This window comes from Chenopodium quinoa, unplaced genomic scaffold, assembly GCF_001683475.1.
Source record: "Chenopodium quinoa cultivar QQ74 unplaced genomic scaffold, ASM168347v1, whole genome shotgun sequence".
NCBI lineage: Eukaryota > Viridiplantae > Streptophyta > Magnoliopsida > Caryophyllales > Amaranthaceae > Chenopodium > Chenopodium quinoa.
In genome coordinates this window covers 151,233-172,586 of record NW_018742656.1, presented here as the reverse complement: position 1 = coordinate 172,586, position 21,354 = coordinate 151,233, and the positions used below count along the sequence as shown (strand labels likewise).

The 21,354-nt window shown below is 34.7% G+C and overlaps 3 protein-coding genes across 3 annotated transcripts; 2 read left to right on the top strand and 1 right to left on the bottom strand.

Moving 5' to 3' along the window:
* The first annotated feature begins 2,198 nt into the window (after positions 1-2,198).
* On the top strand, positions 2,199-8,754 carry LOC110722212 (ABC transporter B family member 25-like). The gene is made up of 17 exons (XM_021901481.1): positions 2,199-2,590; positions 3,452-3,508; positions 3,638-3,673; positions 3,764-3,838; positions 3,927-4,051; positions 4,548-4,647; positions 4,774-4,945; positions 5,290-5,408; positions 5,715-5,825; positions 5,907-6,054; positions 6,244-6,376; positions 6,750-6,825; positions 6,906-6,971; positions 7,126-7,233; positions 7,757-7,864; positions 7,949-8,146; positions 8,281-8,754. The coding sequence occupies exons 1-17, from the start codon at positions 2,483-2,485 to the stop codon at positions 8,482-8,484; spliced, it is 1,944 nt and encodes a 647-aa protein (XP_021757173.1). The 5' UTR covers positions 2,199-2,482; the 3' UTR covers positions 8,485-8,754.
* Positions 8,755-9,253: 499 nt separating this feature from the next.
* Positions 9,254-11,878, bottom strand: LOC110722214 (transcription termination factor MTERF15, mitochondrial). The gene has a single exon (XM_021901482.1). The coding sequence runs from the start codon at positions 11,487-11,489 to the stop codon at positions 10,122-10,124; it is 1,368 nt and encodes a 455-aa protein (XP_021757174.1). The 5' UTR covers positions 11,490-11,878; the 3' UTR covers positions 9,254-10,121.
* A 3,750-nt stretch (positions 11,879-15,628) lies between these two features.
* Positions 15,629-20,992, top strand: LOC110722211 (RHOMBOID-like protein 12, mitochondrial). Its single transcript, XM_021901480.1, has 8 exons — positions 15,629-16,042; positions 16,903-17,032; positions 17,262-17,381; positions 18,411-18,521; positions 18,829-18,867; positions 20,178-20,282; positions 20,368-20,409; positions 20,616-20,992. The coding sequence occupies exons 1-8, from the start codon at positions 15,702-15,704 to the stop codon at positions 20,706-20,708; spliced, it is 981 nt and encodes a 326-aa protein (XP_021757172.1). The 5' UTR covers positions 15,629-15,701; the 3' UTR covers positions 20,709-20,992.
* Positions 20,993-21,354: the final 362 nt, after the last annotated feature.

Below are 21,354 nucleotides of genomic sequence, written 5' to 3'. Positions count from 1 at the left end.
ACATTTAATAAAAATATCTCAACAATCGCAATGTACCACGCCTATACTTTTGAACATTTAATAAAAAAAATTGATCGATTGCAAATTTTGAACATTTAGTAAAAAATACGAACATCGCAAATTTTGAACATTTAGTAAAAATATATGAACAATTGTAATATACCACGCCTTACTTTTGAACGTTTATTAAAAAAAAATTGAACAATGGCAAAATTTGAACGTTTGGTAAAAAAGCCGAAAATAGCAAATTTTGGAAATTTAGATACATCATCCAATTTTTTCTTCTGTTCAAATAATTTAGGGTTTTAATTCATCATCTAATTTCAAAATTCAACAATTATATAGGGTTTATTTTACTTACAGTTCATCTTCATCATTACTTGTTGAAGAATTTCTCGAGTGTAAGAAAATGTAAATATTGTTCAAAAATTCGAGAGTGTTTACAAAAATTTAAATAATTTTACCAAATTACAACAACTTTGAAGGAAATCAATCAACGAATTTGAAGAAAGCTAAAGAAATTTTAAGTTGTTTAAATATTTAATTACCTTTCTTGACCTTTTCTTGTTTTTTCTTCCATGGTGATTCATTAATGTAGAGGAGAGAGATAAGTAGTTGAGTGTTTGAAAAATGAAATGAAAGTAATAAATGAAATATATTGCATAGGAGATAGATATGTATGTATAGCGAAATTACAAAAAGAAAGAAACTAAAGAAATTGAGAGTATTTGGGCCGCGTGAGTTGAAGTTTGTAGTGTATATGGGCTGGTGGTGGTCCATCTATTCTAGATGGACCAGGGTCTACAATAGACTTATTTCATGCCTATGGCCCGCCTAAAATTAGGTCGGGCCAACAGGCCTATGTTGATCAGGTGTAATTAATTGAAAGTAAAATAAAGTATATGTCATTTACTTAAAATATTTTTTCTCAAAAAAAATAAATTTCTTTGAATATTTAACTTTTCTAAACTTCTCATCACTAACCTAGTCGTAATTTGCTTAAACTACTTTTCATCAACATGCACTATGTTGTACATATCACCAAATCTTGGAATATTGTTGAATGTAGCTATATTAAAGATTTAAAGGAGGCACCAATGAACCTTTAGCAAAAGGTGTGACTGTGTGAGGAAGTAAAAAAGGAGATAATAATGTATCTATTGTTAATTAAATATGTGTAATAGGTAACAATTTATTTTAATGTGAATTGAACACGTCTTAGTACGATGTACTTCATTATGCTCATATTTAATAGAAATTGTGATATACACTTTAGTGCATAGTGCAACAAAAGGAATATAAAAATGTACTCATATGTGATTTTACTTAGGCCGTGTTTAGGAAAAAGTTGAAAGCTGAAAACTAAACCTGATTGTGTAACCTGATTTTAACTAGCTGATTGTGTTAACTGATTTGACTAACTTATATTATTAGCTTATCGTAGAAAACATGTTTGATAAATAGCTTATTGTTTAAAGCTGATTGATTATGTGAAATGACCCATGAACTAATTGTGAGGTAGGTAGTTCATATAGGATTTTTAATTAAATGGGGATATAAGTGTTATTTCACCATAAGAATTGAATAAGCTAATTGAAAATCTCATATTTGAAAAGAGCTTATTCTGTGGAATAAGCTACTTACCAAACACCTTAAATTAGCTTATTTAATAATCAATAAGCTAATGTTGGTCAAATAAGCTAGTTACCATACACAGCCTTAATAAAAATGATGCTCTTTATTATCAAATACCAATTTCTCTGTATAGTAAAAATTCACATATTACTAACATGATATATGCATTATCAAAATCTTGTACTCATTCAATCAAAGTAATTTTTTACCGATAATACGGTGAATGAATCTTATTCTCCCTCAACCAAATAGTATTTGATCTAATTGTACTCATATACAGAGAGTGTAAATTGTGACTTACAAAATTATCAAAACAAAATATTAAAAATTGAGATTGATAACGAACTACCCTAATATGTTGTATATAAAAATAAATCAAGAACGTAATAATCACAAACCATTCTGTTAATATTCTATACTCTGACAAGATAAGAGGATAAATAAATAAATAATAATGAAATTCTTTACATAATTTTTAATTACTATGTATAAGTGTATAACACTTAGATTTATCCTAATTAGTGACAAATATAGAGAAGACGTGATGAGTGACGAAAACCCAATTGTCTTTTTCACAAACTCCATACGTTGGCAATGTCTTTGTTCAACTTTACAGCAACCCACCAAAATTGGCACTAATTTTACAGTATTATTACTAGTTTAGTTATAGGCCTCCCAAAGTCCCAAAGCCCAATATCAAATCTGCTACTTCTATTTATAATCTCATATTCAACACTAACATCTAACCACTTGTTTCTTGTTCATTGATTTTTCAACATTGACAACATTTTGTAATTTTCTTAAGATTTTTTTAGGATAAATTTGAGTTGGGTTTACAAGAAAAGGCATGAATTTTGGAGGGCATGGTGGTGGTGGTGGTGGTGGGTATGGTGGTGGTGGACATGGTTTAGGCGGTGGTGGCGGCGGTAATAGAGTTCCTCTTTTGGGTCGGCATGTGAGTTCATTCCTACTTTCTTCATTTGTTTTAGATTACTGTTTTTAGTGATTGATTATTAGTAATTTTTTGTGGGTTTTTGATATTATTACTTAATTTGGGGTTATTGATTGATTATATGATGATTGGTGTTTGTGGGTATTGTATAATTTGATCATGGGAAGTGTTGATGAATCTTTTTGGTCAGTTTTATTGAGATAATTAATTGAATTAACGGTTGGAAATTGTGGGTTTTAAAGGTTATGATTATTTGAAGTGGAAAAGTAACCTTTCTTTCATATTTTTGGAAAGAATGTGGGTCATTTAGGTGGTGCAAACATTGGATATTGTTTCTTAGAAAATGTTATTGGTTATATGAATAATTTGATGAAAATTGCATCTATTTGTATCACATGAATATGTGCATATATCAGTAGCTATAAGTCTTATGAATATTTGTAAATTTTGGAACAATGCCATGGTTATTTTGCTGTATAACTACTGTTGTTTCTGTGTATGTTTCTTAAATGGCATTTTACATTCTTACTCTTGTGTTGGAATAGCACTATTCTAGGAGTGTTCGAATTTTCGAAATTCGAAGCTTAGTGTTGCAATTTACTGTAAACTTTGATAGTGTTGTAGATTTAGGCTTATAGCTGCTAGAATTGTTGGATGTATTTGGAATTTTAACTGCCCCAATGTGGATAGCAGCCTCCTGCCTTCTGTGTATAAGCATTTGGTTTGGAAACAAGGTTTAACAATCATTTGATCTTCAGCTGTTATATAGGGTAAAAAGTGTTTATGATTGATATTACTTTTTAGGCCCTGAATAGACCCTGTGTATGGAGAACATTATTTTACTAATCATCATACTTCTTAAAGGCCGGCTTCAAAAGAGAGGAAATTGGCTCAACAGACCTTGAGAATGGTAATGCACCGGTAAGGCCAACCGCATATCATCTAAATCCTGATTTTATTTTATTTTTTATTTTTATTATTTTTATTTTTTTTAATGTGATGATAATTAATGTAACATAGTTTTTGATACGTTCTTGTTGGATTGTTTAGGCTGCAAATGTGGGATTCGGTAGGGTTCTTTCTCTTGTAAGTGCACTGTTCTTCAGTTTCTTCATAGTGTGTTATTCAAATATTTCATTTTGTTCACGTGATTTATATTTATATCTCATTTTGCAGGCAAAACCTGATGCACCTAAACTTGTTATAGCTACAGTTGCTCTGTTGATTGCAGCCACATCAAACATATTAGTGGTATGTCTATGTCTGTACTAAATGAGTTGAAGTTTTAAAACGATTATATTTGTTTACATACTTTGAGCATCTGCCTGTCTTGCTGCAGCCAAAGTTTGGTGGAAAAGTAATTGATATTGTGTCCGGAGATATCAGCTCACCAGAAAAGAAAGCTGAAGCTCGGGATGCAGTTACGAGCACCATACTAGAGATTGTCATGGTTGTTATTGTAGGGTAAGTCCACTTCAGACATGATAGCTTAGCTATATAAATACTTTGCAGATTACTATTCTTTCTAAACTCTCTCCTTGCCCAAGTATTCCCTCCAAACCTTTATATTTCTTACATTTGGTATCATGCACAGATATTGAGGAAAGCACAATTGTGATATAATTCATTTAGCTTTTTTAAACTAAAAATAAAAATTAAAAAAATAGCAATTCCCCCCCCCCCCTTTTTTTTTACATACAATTTATATACATAAAAACTAAAATTAAGCACTGATGTCTTTTGGAATGCTGTGTTAATCACATCACCAATGAATTAAATAGTGAAATGGGCACAAATTTTTTGAAATAAGTAGGAACTTTGTTACAAATAAAAGGGATCACCCAAAACAGAATACATAGTAAAATCTAATCCTTCGTATGTCCTTTAAATTCTTCATTCTAGGTGTTCTGGTACTTTTGTTCCATCATATTCATGTACTTGTTTCTCTTTTCTATCCCAGTTCAATTTGCACAGCATTGAGGGCGTGGCTATTTAATTCTGCAAGTGAAAGGGTTGTTGCAAGACTGAGAAAGAATTTATTCTCCCATCTAATTTGCCAGGTGGAGAAACCATCCCTTTGAATTTGCTATGTACAAATACAAACTTAAAAGTCCATTGTTCAACTTCAATTTTGCAGTGAATTGATCCCTGATGCCTTTTTTCTTCTTTCTCCCCCCTACTTTCAGGAAATTGCTTTTTTTGACGTTACTCGAACTGGAGAGCTTTTGAGTAGACTAGCTGAAGACACACAAATCATAAAGAATGCTGCTACTACTAATCTGTCTGAAGCTCTGAGAAATTTAGCAACTGCATTCATTGGTCTTGGATTCATGTTTGCAACATCATGGAAGTTGACATGTAAGAATAAGAGTTCTGGTAGCTGCTCCCTGCATTCCTGTTATTTGTTCTTCATTGACTAAACACCCAGATTAAGAACACACTGCAAGACAATCAATGTTGTGTTGAGATTTTGATGACAAAAGAACCTTGTCTACTTAGTTTAAATCTATGTTTATTACATGTGTTTGAAAATAATAAAGAAAGCATATTGTGCATAATGGAAGACAAATTCTACATTATTAAATATTCAGAATATCATATGGGACTTTTGAAAAACTAAAAGGGAACATTTATATTGAACAAAGGTTGCCATCCACTTTTTACATTGCTGTCTGATAAGATTTGATCTTATTCATATTCAGTGTTGGCATTGGCTGTTGTGCCTCCCATTTCTGTTGGTGTGCGTAAATTTGGTCGCTTTCTCCGTGAACTCTCACACAAGACTCAGGCTGCTGCTGCTGCAGCATCTTCAATTGCAGAGGTATGTTGCAGCCATTTATATCAACACTAATTAAAGCATTTGGTTCACCTCCCCCTAATTTTTACAAATTTTAAAAATTCGTTGGCCCAAAGAAAAGGCCAAGGGATTCATGGCTATCCAGTCTGCTGAACATACATCTTAGTGAGATGTTCGATGCAGTTTAGTTTTGTGTCACATTTACATTTTCCTTTCTTGATGCAAATAGGATATTGTCATATCAACACTAGAATACTGGTTTCTCAATGAAAGCCTCTATGAGGTTGGAAGTGATTGAAAATAGTTTCACATTGTACAGTTTTTTTACAGGAATCGTTTGGTGCCATCCGCACAGTAAGGTCCTTTGCCCAAGAAGATTATGAAATTCAGCGGTATTCTGAGAAAGTTGACGAGACTTTAAACTTGGGACTTACACAAGCTGTGAGATTCTCCTCTGTGTTACAATCTCTTTTTGTTAATCGCAAGCTTGTGAGTTGTGACGTCTGATTCTGGTTGCTACAGAAAGTTGCAGGTTTATTCTTTGGAGGACTAAATGCAGCATCCACCCTGTCAGTTATTGTTGTGGTGATATATGGAGCTTTCCTGGCTATCAATGGTACTGGCATGACACCTGGTGCTCTCACATCCTTCATACTTTATAGCCTTACAGGTAACTGATTAGTTGTTTGGTGCCAAACATGTAGCTATAGACAAGAACAATTAACCATTAAGATTATCACGTATCAACAAATTCTAGTTTATTATTGAATGACTATACTTGAGAATATTTGTTCTTGTCTTCTTTGTGCGTACTTTTTCTTAAAAATATAGTTTTACCATTGTGATTATTTTAATGCAGTTGGGTCATCCATATCTGGACTTTCTGGATTATACACTGTGGCAATGAAAGCTGCGGGAGCCAGTAGGCGTGTTTTCCAACTGCTAGACCGAACATCATCCATGCCAGAGCCAGGATCCAAGTGTCCATTAGGGTGAGTTAATCAACTTCTCCGATTTATTTATTTTGTTTGCTCCTGATTATCTTACTGTCAATTTTTGTTCACATGCTTCACGGAGAGGTTGGGGGGTGGGGGGTTGTCAATCTTTATCCACTGAGGAAATTCTCTTAGAATTATTTCTGTTGATATTAGCAAATAAGTGTGACAGTCCTCAATTATCTTCATATCTTTTGCAAAGGATGTGGAAGCAATAACAGAAACTTAGGAAGAAAAGGATGATTTTATGACTTAAAAAGTAGCTCTAAGAGTTGATCTTCCATTGGGATTCTGATTAATAGTCCTTTTCTGAAGAATTTCATGCTAAGTCTCATGATCTTCCTTTTTTGTTGTTGCTGCTGTTTATTAGTGATCAAGATGCAGAAGTGGAATTGGATGATGTCTGGTTTGCATATCCTTCACGCCCAAGTCATATGGTACTAAAGGTAATGATAAAACCCCTGCTTTTTTCAATGTGGTTCTACTGACTGAATGCAATACTGAGAATCGTCCTTTTAATTTTCAGGGAATAACGTTAAAACTGCTGCCTAGTTCAAAAGTTGCACTTGTTGGTCCAAGTGGTGGTGGAAAAGTAAGTTCTATTCATCATAAGCTCCCATGATATCTGTGACTATACTGAAGAAATACCTGTGTATCCTTGTAATATGAGCCTATCATTAACTTCTGCACCTTTTTTTTTTTTTTTTTTTTTAATTTAATTTTTTTATCTTTTACTATTGATGCAGACTACGATAGCACATTTGATTGAAAGATTTTATGATCCTACCAAAGGGAAGATTTTGCTGAGTGGGGTTCCGCTAGTAGAAATATCTCACAAGCACTTGCATAGCAAGGTAAAGCTGTAAGCTTCGTTTATAAGAATTCATATGTAACAGGAAATTACTCATCAGTATAGGAATAATGATAAAAGGTATCTCAAATGTTTTACTGAAAGAGAAAACTTGTTAGCTTCATGTAGCCTAGTGATATCTGTACATGTGTGTTTGGTGTCTACTTGTTGGTGAGCTACTTTCCCCGATCTTATAACTCTTTTGTAACTCTAAGTTTCTAACTGGAGAAATTTAACCTGAGCCGAGTTAGTTATTATTATCCTGAGTTCCTGACACTTTATTCTGCTATTTATGAAGTTTGACTATGCTTCTATTTCCCCCATCCTTAATAAAGATTATATCTTCTAGTTTGGGTATATCCCATGAAGAAGGTTATGTTCCCTTATTTAGTAGGTTATTCATTACTTTTTCACTGTCCTAAACTTTGTGCAAAAATGATGTAATAAATTAGACAGAGGAGAATTAGCTAAAAAATTGCCTCCTAATTTTCTGCAAATTCTGATTAGATTTTGATCATTGGCATCAGATTAGTATTGTAAGCCAGGAGCCAACTCTCTTCAATTGCTCCATAGAAGAGAACATCGCTTATGGACTAAATGGCAAGGCCAGCACTGCTGATATAGAAAATGCTGCTGTAAGATGCTACATATTTAAATATTCCAACTAATTCTTTGTATGAAGTATCATTTTTTGATCCCTTTTGTTCTCAATATCACAGAAAATGGCAAATGCACATGAATTTATATCCAAGTTTCCTGAGAAGTATCAAACTCATGTCGGAGAACGTGGGGTTAGATTATCAGGTGGTCAGAAACAGCGGATAGCAATTGCCAGAGCTCTGTTGATGAACCCAAAAGTACTACTTTTGGATGAAGCAACGAGTGCCCTTGATGCTGAAAGCGAATACTTAGTGCAGGTTCAGTTTTTTTTTTTACAGTATTTTTTTTTTTTTTTTGAAACATTGTGCAGGTTCAGTATATTATATTCAACATCTCTCATTGTTTCTGGTTGCATCTTTGTATAAACCTTCAATTTATTGGTGCTAATTAGGATGCCATGGATCGCTTGATGAATGGAAGAACTGTCCTCGTGATAGCACACAGGCTTTCCACTGTGAAAAGTGCAAATGTTGTAGCTGTTATATCCGATGGTCAGGTGGTGGAAAGCGGCACTCATGATGAACTTTTGAGCAAGGATGGCATCTACACTGCACTAGTGAGGCGTCAGTTGCAAGGACCCAAAGCCGATAGCTAACATTGGAGATATTACTTTACTTACAATTCAGAATACAATTTCAGAATTTCTATTTGTATTATAGGTCTTCTCTGCCATGTAACTGAACAAGTGAAGCTTAATTTTTTGGCTTCCGCGTCTCTGTATGTCTTTATTGGGTCTATTAAAGGAATGTAAGGTCACCTACTCACCTTAGTCTTTAATCAAGTATTTTATCTGCATAATCTGTAAACTACTTCTGTTTTGCTTCACTAATATTATCTTAATTTTGATGGGGGCAATCCCAATGTCTACAAGTGTCTAATAGATTAATACTGGCTTCAAAAAGAGTTTAGTAACAGTCCAAGCCTCCAAGGAAAGGAGTTAGACGTGCCATTGTTGTAAACTAAAATCAATCAAAGTCTTAATCTCATAAATGGGGGTTGGCTACATGAACCAGAAGTGACTATTCTGTGTCGTTGACTTTTTTTTTTTTTAATTACTCATATGTCACTTCATATATGATATGCTTAGTTATTATTCATTAGTTGGAAATATTCTATCTTTCTTCTTATGTATTCGATTAAGCCGTTGAATAGTACATAATGACAAATTGAAATCAGGTTCATCTTACTACCTCCTTGTCAGTTAATACTTGATATTTCGCTTCTCTTAAACCTTTATACTTCGTATTTAAATTGTAGAAATCCCTATTAACCTTGGCAAAATTTGCCCAAAGCAAAAAGGAGCTTATAAAGCAAAGTTGAAATACAATAATCGCGTCAAAATTAGTACCATATTTGACACTTCATTATGAAAAGAGATGGAAAATGGATTAATGTATACACTATAAATTGACACATAAATTGGCTACTGATTGTTATTAGTGAAAGTAAAAAAGTAGGCCAATAGCAAAGAATAAAGCAACTATACCAAACTAATTTTCCAGTTATTTGATCTTTTTACATGTTATGCTCAAGTAACAAGGAGAGATCAACATTGCAGACTAGAGGTTGGAGTCGGACAGCAATAGCAGTTGCAATAGCTATCAGTTGAAAAATATCACCCAATAGCAAATCCAGATCCATGTCCTTCATGTATTCGGATCCATATGCTTCATGAATTTTTAAGTGAATGTTATACCATCCTTAATTCCTTACTCTGCGTTCAGTCATCGCTCTATTTATTAGCAAATAAATTCTTCCCCTCAGACTTAGCAACATACACGCAACATCTTATATGAGACAGATGAGACTTTTCAGACTTTCTTTTGAACCAAAAAATTCAGCAAATGACATCCATGTTTTTCATGTCTTATTGGCTTTGATTTATGCAAACATATGCTGATATGCTGAAGATGCTCAATCATTTCTTATTTCAGGCTCAGTCTCTAACAAAGAGACACCAGCTGCATAGATTCAGGCCAGACAGCAACAATAGTGCCGCAGGATCAACTGCTCTGACCTTAAACGGCAAACCAGAAATTGGAACTCTTCATTGATATCCACGAATGCAGCACCAATCTCATTGTATATTACTCAAGTTATCTGCATAATGCTCTCTTTCTCTGGCCAAAAACCATACATTCCAAGGCCTTATGGAAGTATCAGAACCTAATTACCTTTGGCTTAGACCCAGGAGATCATAATGTGATCATGAAACAAATCAAGGCTTCTACGTCAAACCAGTAGTTTCATGAATGATTTCACATTCTTCAAATCTTGCTTCAATTCTGGGCATTTTGGAGGCTTGAATTGTTGCCACAGTCCAACAGGATGCCGGCTCTTCTGTTCAACATATTCAGAAAACCTGCCATACATCTTTTCACATTCAGGATATGGCTTTACATAAAGGTTGTAGAACCTAACCCTAGTAGGCTTTATAATATCCCTCAATCCTAACTCAAAACCAAGCCCACCTATTGATCTCAAATACTCAATCACATTGTGCCGAGGAACAATCTGTTTATCGAAATTCACCCCCAAATACTCGGGGACCTCCATCAAACATTCAACATCAAATTTCATCCTATCCAAAAGAAACTCAATTTTACTTTCAATGTCCTCAATGTCATATATTATTGACCTTGGCTCTCTTTTTAATATGTTCAGAGCATCTCTTCGGATCAACCCATATCTACACAAGCAATCAATTCTCATTTTTACAGCAAATCCGGCTTTGATCTCCCCCTCACTGAATATCTTCTCTTTAATAGATTCTCTACACCTCAACTTCCGAAGCAACTCCAAACACCGCCGCAACTCCCCAAGCTCCAAACTTAGAATTCTTGGTTCTTTAATGATCTCTTCTTTAACACAACGCCTTCCAAACCCCATGTCCAAGAACTCATTCATTAGTGGTTTCAACCTATTCTCTATCCGAAACCCTAAAACTCCTGGAAAAGAATGATAAATCCTATCAATGTCACTTTTTTCAAAACCAATCATAATCCAAAAGTCTATCCTCTTCCAAAGTTCACCCTCATTAATCATAACAACCTCAGGAAAACCCTCTAAAACCCTAATTATGGTACCATCACTAAACCCTAAACCCTTCAAAATCTGCACACAACTAGAAAACCTATCTGGGTCAATCCGAAACCGCCTCGAAATCTCGAGAATGCTTCGAATTACCCTAGGAGAAGTAGCAAATTGCCCCAATGATTCAATACCCATTTCCCATTTCTTCAAAAACCCCAAATCAAGAACGCTAGGGCACCCATTAACTAATGAAACAATCAAATTTTGCTGCAATTTGAATGACAATAATAAAATTCCAAGAGATTGCTCAATTTCTGATACATTAGAAGTCAATAAAAATTTGTTCTTGGTAAGAAAAGAGTGAAGATCAGAAGAGGGGAAACCATACCTCTGCAAAAGATTGGCAAGTGAAATCTGTTTTCTGTACTGGGTTTGTGGGAGGGAGTTTGAAAGATTGAAACTTTTTTGTGAATTTGGAATGTTGGAAAAGGGTACAAATTTGGGAAATTTTGGGATGGAAATTTGAGGTAGAAAGAGGGAATTCAACTTTCGCAAATGGTTCCTCATTAGAGCAGCAGAAGCCTTTGAATTGCTAGTGGAAGTTTAAAACTTTTTTTTTTTTTATTAAGTGGAAGTTTAAAACTTTAATTAAACACAAAACATGTAAAAATCGAATTTTTAGCAAGTACTAGTGTACTACTGTACTAGTGCATGAAAAAACGAAATCTTGAGTACTTCTTTTGTTCCCCTAACTTAATATTGCAACAAGTACTACACTACACATTGTTTAAGTATGTTTCACAGATCTTAGGCTTAGCCCTGTTCTTTTTAGCTTAGCACAAAGCAAGACAGAGCAAAGTATGACAGAACATGGCTAGACTTTCACACATTGCAGAGCAGGGTAGGACAGAGCAGAGCAGCTCTAAAGAACAGGGCCTAGATGACGAAGATTAAACTATACTCTCTTTTATCTTTGTGTGAGTTTTAATTTATGAATTTAAACCTTATAAAATTGAACCAAAAATTAAATAGGAAAAATTGCGGAAAATAATACAACTTTTGGCCGGTTCTTTTTTAATAATACAACCTTTCGATTATTTTTTAATATTACAATCTTTGGGGTGTTGAATTTTAACAGGCAAAAACCGGTTGGTAACCTGTTTTTACAGGTTACCATGACACGTGTCGTTGTTTTATTGACTTTGTCAATTTGTTTTAATTTTAAATAATTAATAATAAAATTACTTTTATTATTATTAAAAAAACCCCACCACCCCTGCCACCACCTCACCATTCCTCCCCCCCCCCCCCCGTCTTCACACAGCTCCCCTTTCCCCAGCCAAGAAACCGAACGGCCGGCGTCTAGCTCACACACCGCCGGCAACCCACTCCATGTTACCTCCACCTCCCTTACCCGTCGCGCCCTCGAAAACCAACACCACCGCAGCCCCGATTCCACCACGAACTGACCATCGCAGCCAGAAACCACCCCATCCCCTGTTTTCCGGCCACGATAAACCCTATTCCCTCACCTAAAACTATTAAAAATCCATTAAATCAAGAAAACCCGAAACCCCAAAACCCTAGGAAAAGGGTTTTCTAGGTTAAACCCAAAACCAAAAGAGGGATTGTGGTGGTGGCGTTAAGTGATGCCTGGTGGTGCGTGTGGGAGCAGCGAAGGGAGTTGGATGTGTGGTGATGATTGTGGCTGTTGTGGTGGTGCGTTTGGGAGCAGCAAAGGGTGATGCGGGGTGGTCGATGCTGCTGTTGTTGATTGGGCGCACGGTGATGGCAGGGGAGTGAAGAAAACAGGGGAGGTGGAGAGGTGGTGGTGGAGAAAACAGGGGAGGGGCAAGGGTGGTGGTGGCTGGAGGGTTGATTTTTTATAATTAAAATTATTTTATTAAAACTTAAAAGTTAATTAAACAATTTTAATTAAAAATTTGTTTTTTTTTTTAATTTTAAATCAATTACATGACAACACGTGTCATGGTAACTTATTCAACCGGTTACGAGTTATTTTGCCTGTTAAAATTCAACACCCCCAAAGGTTGTAATATTAAGAAATAATCGAAAGGTTATTGTAGGGAATAGTTTCAAGCCTTAAAAATCCCACTAGCTTGAACCCCACTGTGATCATACACTAAAGTACGGTGGCGTCCAAAAGGGAAGAAGATAGAGCAAAAGAGTCGCCAACAAGTTTTTAAGGAACTTGTAAACCGTTCATAGGATGAAGGTTACACCCCTTAACGATCCAAGAGATCGTCAACTCCATAAGGTCATGAACCAAATAAGGGTTCGGGGATGATGGTACAAATCCAACCTAAAAGAGATTGAACTTGCCCTAATAATAGGCCTCTACTTTATTCTGCTTGTATTCATGTGCGCTTTCTGATTAACATACAATCAATAGGATTAACCCTAAACCTGTTTAATCTATGTTGGTTGAATTTAATGCACAAATAAACTATTATTGGCGATCACTTGAATTTATAATCACAATTAACCTAACAAGATTATTAATTATCTTATTAAGCATGATGCAAATACAAATTCCCTTTAAACATGCAATAAAAAGGTGATCAAGCAATAACAATATAAAATAATATGCATATCAAGCAACATAATAAATAATCAATAATTAATCATAATCATAATAATCATAATATTCATCATAATCATATTAAAGCATAGCAAGATCCTAGGCATGATACTAACAAGATTAATAACAAACCCTAGCATGTCACTAAGCAATAAAAATCAAATCTTTAACCCTAACATGATACTAACATGAATAAATATTAGGAAGAATATAGGAAGCATCGTACTTTTAATCATACTTGATATTAAAGTTACCCTAGACATGATACTAGGAATATCATAATAACAATCTAAACATGATGTCTACATCATAAATCAATTAATCAATAAAATCCCTTAAAGTACATACTTGGATGCCTCGTACCTCTTTCTAATAACAAAATACACACGTTAGCAACTTCAAGGAAAATAATAATCAAAACAATTAAATTAAATAATTGAAAGAGAGATTTGGGACCAAACCCTCAAAAATTAAAACATTTCACGTCTAGGGCGAAGACAACTTCGAATATGGCTAGGTGTTTCTAGATCTTGTGAATGCGGAATTTTGTGTGGAAAAGTAAAGTTTAGAACAGAATGCTAAAAGATTAATGTTATTGAAAATTGATGAATGAATGATGAATGAAGAGAGTTGATGAATAATATTGTGAATGAAGAGAGTTGATTATTGGTAATTCATAAAGTGATTGTTGATGAATGAAACCGGAGTTTTTGATACGATATTTATAGGGAAAATCATCCAAAAAAGATAATTTATCAAAACAGAGTCTGAAGATCACAAAACTAACTTGGCGCCAGCCCTGGCTCATTGGCGCCAGGACTAGTGGCTAGCGCCAGGCGCCAATGGCTGGCGTCTGGCGCCAATCCTGATTCCAGGCGCCAAGGCCTGGGGTTGGACGCCAACTTGGATTTCAACGCGTTTTCGAAAATCTGATAAATTTCCCGTACTGGAAGATAAAATAATATAATTTCAGTCGAAAATGCTATTTGATTTTAATTAAAACTCTGAAAAATCCTAATTGAATTAAGAATGATAAAACCTTCTAGAATGTTCTAGAAGACTAAAACCTTTCCTAATTACATTAGGAATGATAAATCATATTAGGCCCTCCCCTAGATAATTGGGTCGTACTTAAAGCTCAAACCAGGCCCAGTTTAGTAAATTGGCCATAAATTCCTCAATATTCATCGGAATTGGGCTTATAATATATCGTTGGAAAGGTCTTTGCAAACCCCATCCAACTACACCACTATTGGACCCATATCATGGACCAACCAAACTGGATTGGCTGTTTTCTTTAAATAAAGTTTTCAAAAACAGAGAGAAGAGAATTAAAACTTCCCGCAACACTAGACCTTTCCACACTTTCGTTTCATTCGATTATGATTCGACGTGAAAGGTACTCATCACTGGGTTTGGTTTTGGGGAGACACAAATGGGTGTCTACAGTTGTATTATTAAAAAAGAATCGCCTAAAGGTTGTATTATTTTCCGCAATTTTTCCAATTAAATAATCATAAAGTTAGAGCTTAACTTAAATTGAAAAATAATCCCAAAGAACATATTTAAGTAGGTAAATCCAGCTAAGCCTAAATTTTCCATGTTTATGCTCATTGAATTTAGGCTAGCTAAGCTTTCAATCAAACTCAAAGTTTGTCCAAACTCAATCAGTTAAGAAATCCTATATTTAGAATGTTTGTAAATGACTCAATTTTTTTGCTAACTTCTTCTCTTTTTTTTTTTTTTTTTTACCATGTTGAGCTAAATTATATTTTGTCTTTCATTTGCATAAACAAAAAATCAAAATTAAACTCAATCATCTATAAATATCTCTTGATAATCAAATACTTGTATTGACAAATGAAAACATGATTAAAATAGACATCTAAAAATACATTAACTATAGACTATAAGTAGATTATTGACGAGCATTTCAGTTTAATTTCATAATAATTACACCCCTACCAGGGCTACCTGCCTACCTTCAATCGGAAAGGAATCATAAATTTTCATGTGGCTCAAACTGTTTTCGTAAATCCATAATAGCATCACGTACTTAACATGTAAACAGGACATAATCACATAATACTTCGTATTACATATTTACACGTTACTAGTTCACTTCAAAAATAATTGAACTGCAAAATTGCAACACAACATCTTCTGTATAATTAAAAATGAGGAAGCAACTACTTTCTCTCAAATTCATCTCTGAAAAACTCCATAAATCATTGTCAACTCCCACCAATTTTCACTCCTCTAAGCCTTTTCATTCTCTCTCCAATCCCATCAACAACAATGGCTGCCACCTTAATTCCCATCCTTCTTCTCTTCTCTCTCCTTACCATCAATGGCGGTCATCCGCCATTAATGGCTTCCTCAAAAGCCCTGTTCTTTCCAAACATTTCGTTTCTCGTGCTCAGATAAAGGGTCCAATCAAAAGCTTTCTGGGTTCCAGAGTTGGGTTTCTTACTACCCAATTTTCCAAGATTAAAGGGCCAATTCAGCAGCGTGGATGGTAATTTATGTATGCTCTACTCTTTTTTAGTCTTTCATTTACAAAGTTGGTGTTTTTGAATGCTGTTTATCATATGGGAATCACATTTTGCTTATCAATTTTGATGGGTTGGAGTAGAATTTCTCAATGATCGTGTGGATTTTTAGGGTTCTAAGGTTAGGGTTTTTGTGGGGTTTTTTTTGTGACAATTGAATTTCAGTTTTTGGTGTTTTGATTGTGTGACATTTTGCTAGGTTGGCTATTTTGATTATTGTTCTGACTTCTGAGTTTACGAATGGGTTTCTTATTTCCAGAAATGTGTTTGGATAGTTGGATTTCTTTTGATGTATGTTTTAGTTATACTTTATTGTTTCATCCTGAGAAATTTTGAATTTGAAGGTGTAAATGCTTCAATATAGGTCTAGACTACTAGTCTAGTGATGCAATCTATAAAGATATTAATGTGGATTGTGACACATTAAATATTTCTTCCAACCTGAAGCCATGGCAAAATTCAGGAATCTATGATAAGACATGTATGATAGTATACAAATGTTAATTCACAACAAAGTCCATCATGATTACATATTCAACCAATAGGTCCTATACAATACATAAGCACAACTAAGCATTATAATGCCATATGTGTGGCATACTAATGTTTAGAGGGAGGTACGGGAATTCAGCTCCTGCTGTACCCTTCTAATTCTAATTCCATCTTACATCAAGTACTATCCAATTTTCCATTGTTGTGCATTTTTCTTTTTGATTTTGCAATTTGTGTTTGTTCCTATCTATTGTGAATAGGAGACAAAGTTCAAGAGTATTCTTGCTTTCATCCTGACTTGGTTCTTCCTTGCTTCTCTTGTCTTTGTGTGTAGGAGTTCTTGGTCCCGAGGGTATTCAGGTTATTCGGCTGATAGTGTAGTTTACGGCTTAATTTTTGCCAATGCGGCTGTTTTTCTGCTGTGGCGGGTTTTACCTCGAGATTTCATGTATCGAAACTTTACAGTAAGTCTTTGTAAATGTTTGTTTGTATATGTATAAATTGACCGCACTTGTGTATTGAATTTGAATGCTGTTACTATCTATTGTTAGCTAGCAATTTCTGCTCCATGCATCTTGTTGCAACTTTTATAATTTCCGTATTATTATGCTGATATGCCCTTATAAGTGAATTTTAGCAGTTATGTTTCTCACTGTACTTTTTGTGCTTTTGTACCCCTGCCTTGGCATGCAGATTTCAGTGGAAAACATAAAAAGTGGACGTATACACACACTTCTTACTTCCGCATTCAGCCATATAAACATTGAACATATTGGATCCAACATGCTTGGTCTCTACTTCTTTGGCAGTAGTGTAAGAGTGGCTGCTCAATCTAGTTAATTTCATTGCTTTTTATTTAAAGTTCTGAAGTTGATTTCACTATATGTTGTTGTTTTGCTCTCACTGTACTACAGCTCTTTTCATTTAACATCTCACATTGTTATCTTTATATTGATTCAAACCTGCCAACAATTTGCGAGGAAAACTTGGTTGCTTTGGACATATTACACTGTGTTATTAGGAAATGATTTAGATTGCAAAATAGAACTGTTTCAAACTTGCTCAACTACAAATACTTCTTTCTCAAGGTTAAGATGTTTACTACACATAGGCCTTAATCTCCTAATCATTTTATGTAGTGCAAACTAATTTTGTAGTATTTGTCAGCTGTGGTAGACTCTTAGTAGCTATTAGCAGTGAGAAGAAAACCTTTGAACTTGTTTGAAGAATTATTATGTTCTGTTCCAAAACACTACCTGTCTGCTGCTATTTATTAACCTTGAACTTTTACTTTATTGAACACAATTTTTTTAACCCCTTGGTGTGATTTGAAGTGTACAGAATTCTAAAAATACTAGCAAATAGCTGCTGTCTGATAGATCTTTGATGTCAAAGTTCTTGTTGCCTGCTTTTAATTTTGCATGGTCAGGTTCTTGCGGAAGATTTATATGAAATTCATCAAAAAGCTAAATTATAGTTGGAAACTTTATGCTGAATTGATGAGCCAAAAGCTGTAGTATGTAAGGGCTGTAACTAGGTGGTACTTATAAGACGTTAGTCATTGAGTGCTCTGGACTTGATTTTATCTTGCATTGAGAAAACTTTTAAAAAAACAGGATCGTTGGCCTGCTATGATTTTTATTAATTCTAGTTTTATTTTATTAATTTTTGTGTTTATATATTGGTTTTTCAAGTCTCGTCATCCTGTTTCTTGCTCTGTTAGTTGTATGGTATTGGGACATATACGTATATATTTATTAGTTGTATGAGGTCTATTTCACCTATTAGAGTATTGGCTCTTTCAACCTTGTTTTTTACTTGGTAAGATCATTGTTCTTGCAGATTGGAAGTGTGTTTGGACCAGAGTATCTGCTGAAGCTGTATGTCGCTGGGGCTGTTGTTGGATCTATATTTTATTTGGTGCACCATGCTTATCTCGCTAATACATATGAGGTATAAGGGATCAAGGTTGACTTGTGTGGTGTGTGCATCATTGACTACTCTTTTTTGAACATTGTGTGGAATATCACTATGAAAAATTGAAGACAAATATATCTTTTCTTCTGCCTTTTAGTATGGTTGTTGATTTCATTATTATTATTTTATTTTTATTTATTTATTATTTTTTTTTTCCCTTCAATGCTAATGTTTTATCTTTTGATTTCTAGTTTGATCGGTTGCAAGTTCATTGTTTGACGGACTTTGACCTATAGAGTACGTGCATCACTTTTCCTTAACATGTTACTTTTTGTTTGGACAGGGAACTTTCAGAAGAAATCCATCAAGAACTCCTGGGCTGGTAAGTTTTTGGTTAGGCTCTTCATAGGGTAGTTTCCATTCTTTTATAGTTTCACAACAATCAGCTGTTTATATACTGTAGATATTTGCGACTAAATGGGGGATTGTTGTATTAATAGTTTTCAATGGAGAAATTTGTTATGTAAAAATGTTTGTTTCACATTGGAAGAAGAATAGTAGTTTATCTAATCTATACATTTATAACTCATTATGTGCAAATGATTATTTATTTGAATTGAACCTTTTATATGAGCTTGAGTGTGCTTGCATTTGATATAAAAAATGTGTTTGTATGCTTCTAATCAAAGAGTCAAAGACTAACGCTTAGCACTTTGCATGAGACACGATCTCAAAAAAATTAAGCAAACTAGTTAATGTTTTATTGATAACTGCTATCTTTTCTTTTAAATTCAAATGGGCAGATTATGTTATAAATATCAATCTATGTTATTCTCTTCTCTGTAAAAATTACAATTTACAAATATTGTGTCGATAGAGATGATTAGGATCTTGGGGGTGAATTAGTTCCTTAATCTCATTTATAGTAGGGGCTAATATTTTCCTAAGGACAGAGTTAAGCTCATCTTATTCTATCTTCGCTTATTTTTGTATTAAGTTGATCAATAATTTCTAACAATCAATATCCTTGTCTGCCTTTTAGTCGTGGAGATCATTTTAATGTTAGGTGGAAAGACCTACAGATTGTAGGGAAAAGATTGAAGTTCATATTAAAAAAAAAAAAAATCCCTTTTCTTCTTTATTTTATTATAGTTTCTATGTATTACTTTAAAGTTTAAACAGTGAGAAAGTGGTGAGATGGTTATGCAAAATTTTAACTGCAGGGCTCAGGAACAAGTAAATTGACTGCCTAAGTCTATATTCCTCAAACAAGCTTCTGCAGTTAACAATACTAGTGTCCATAGTTCATGCTCTAGGCTTATTAGTATCGTCCACTTTGTTCATTCCTTATAAAGAGGAGGGGTGATTTCAGCATAAATCTATTACAGTGAGTAGTGAGTGGAGGGAGAATTGGTGGGCTCTGAGATCTTGTACATGATTTCAAAATGAATTAGGTCCACTAAATTCATGTTTTTTCACTGAAATATGAAACTTCTTGTTTTTATTTCAATGCTTACTATGTACGTAGTATTAAGTTTTTTCCCTGTATATTCGCTTTGGGACTAAGGCTTTGTTGCTGTTGTTTTCATACATCTTTTGACTTAATTTGTCTCTGGGGAGACTTGGTTCTATTCAGAATGTCATTCAATATTTAGGAAATTTTGTTAATGTTCTCACTATATTTACTTCTAGGGTGCAAGTGGGGCAGTCAATGCCATATTGCTTCTTGATATATTCCTCTTTCCAAAAAAGACGCTCTTGTTTGACTTCTTCATTCCTGTCCCTGCCATATTGCTGGTAACTCCTCTAACTTTTGTAATAAGCTTACTGTTAAATGTTTAAATATATATGTGCAGTTTTTAATCAATTCAATTGATATCAGGGAGTCTTTCTTGTTGGAAAGGATGTGTTGAGGATTTTAGAGGTAAGCAGACTATTAATTCTGCTTGTTCTTTGTTCCTATTAGCAACAACTTCCTTTATGAAAAGATTAAAAAACAAAAAAAAAGTAATGACAATGCTATCCAACTTTGAAAATCGGAATCATACTGACGAGCTATTGTATAGTTGCATGTCTGAACTTATGATGTTGGTAGATATGCTGCAACTAACCACATTATATTGTCTGCAGGGGGATCAAAACATATCTGGATCAGCTCACCTGGGTGGTGCTGTAGTTGCGGCTGTGGCATGGCTACGTGTTACGCGAAAACTCCGTTTCTAACCACTGTGATTCTTGATTTTAATTGGGGTTGCTCAAGCTATTTGATTTGCTGTCGTGCTGGAATCATGCATGACTTTATGTTTCACGGGGTAGGTTAGTGATCTGATTGTGGTAAAAATAAAAACAAAGCTTTCTGAAACTTTGGTTCTAGTTGTTTTAATGTAGGGCTTAAACTATTTGACTAGTGTAAATCACATTCTAGTTGTGATTGATTGTCATCTAATATTCAGATAATATGAAATTGCTCTGATCATAAATGGAAGTTCTCTGATACTGTGGCTACACTTTTGGTTGTCAATCTAAATGTATATGCGACTATTTTTCAGGGGAGGGGGCTGGGATCAGGACGGGAAAGGGGTTTTGCAAGGTAGGGGGATGCCGCGTGAGGGAGGGAGGGATGGGGTTGGTGGTTTAGGGGAGGGGAGGGGTTGGTCGCGACGTTGACGCCGGCGTTGTGGTTGGGGCTAGGTGGCCAGAGCCGCGGGTTAGGGGATCAGGCTCAGAAGGGATGACAATGGGACGGGTCGGATGCGGAGGATGGTGCCTCCACACCTATACCCGCCTAATAATCTTACACCCATCCCCGCCTAAAAATCTTACACCCATCCCCGCCCAACCACCCATGGTTGGTACAATATCCATATCC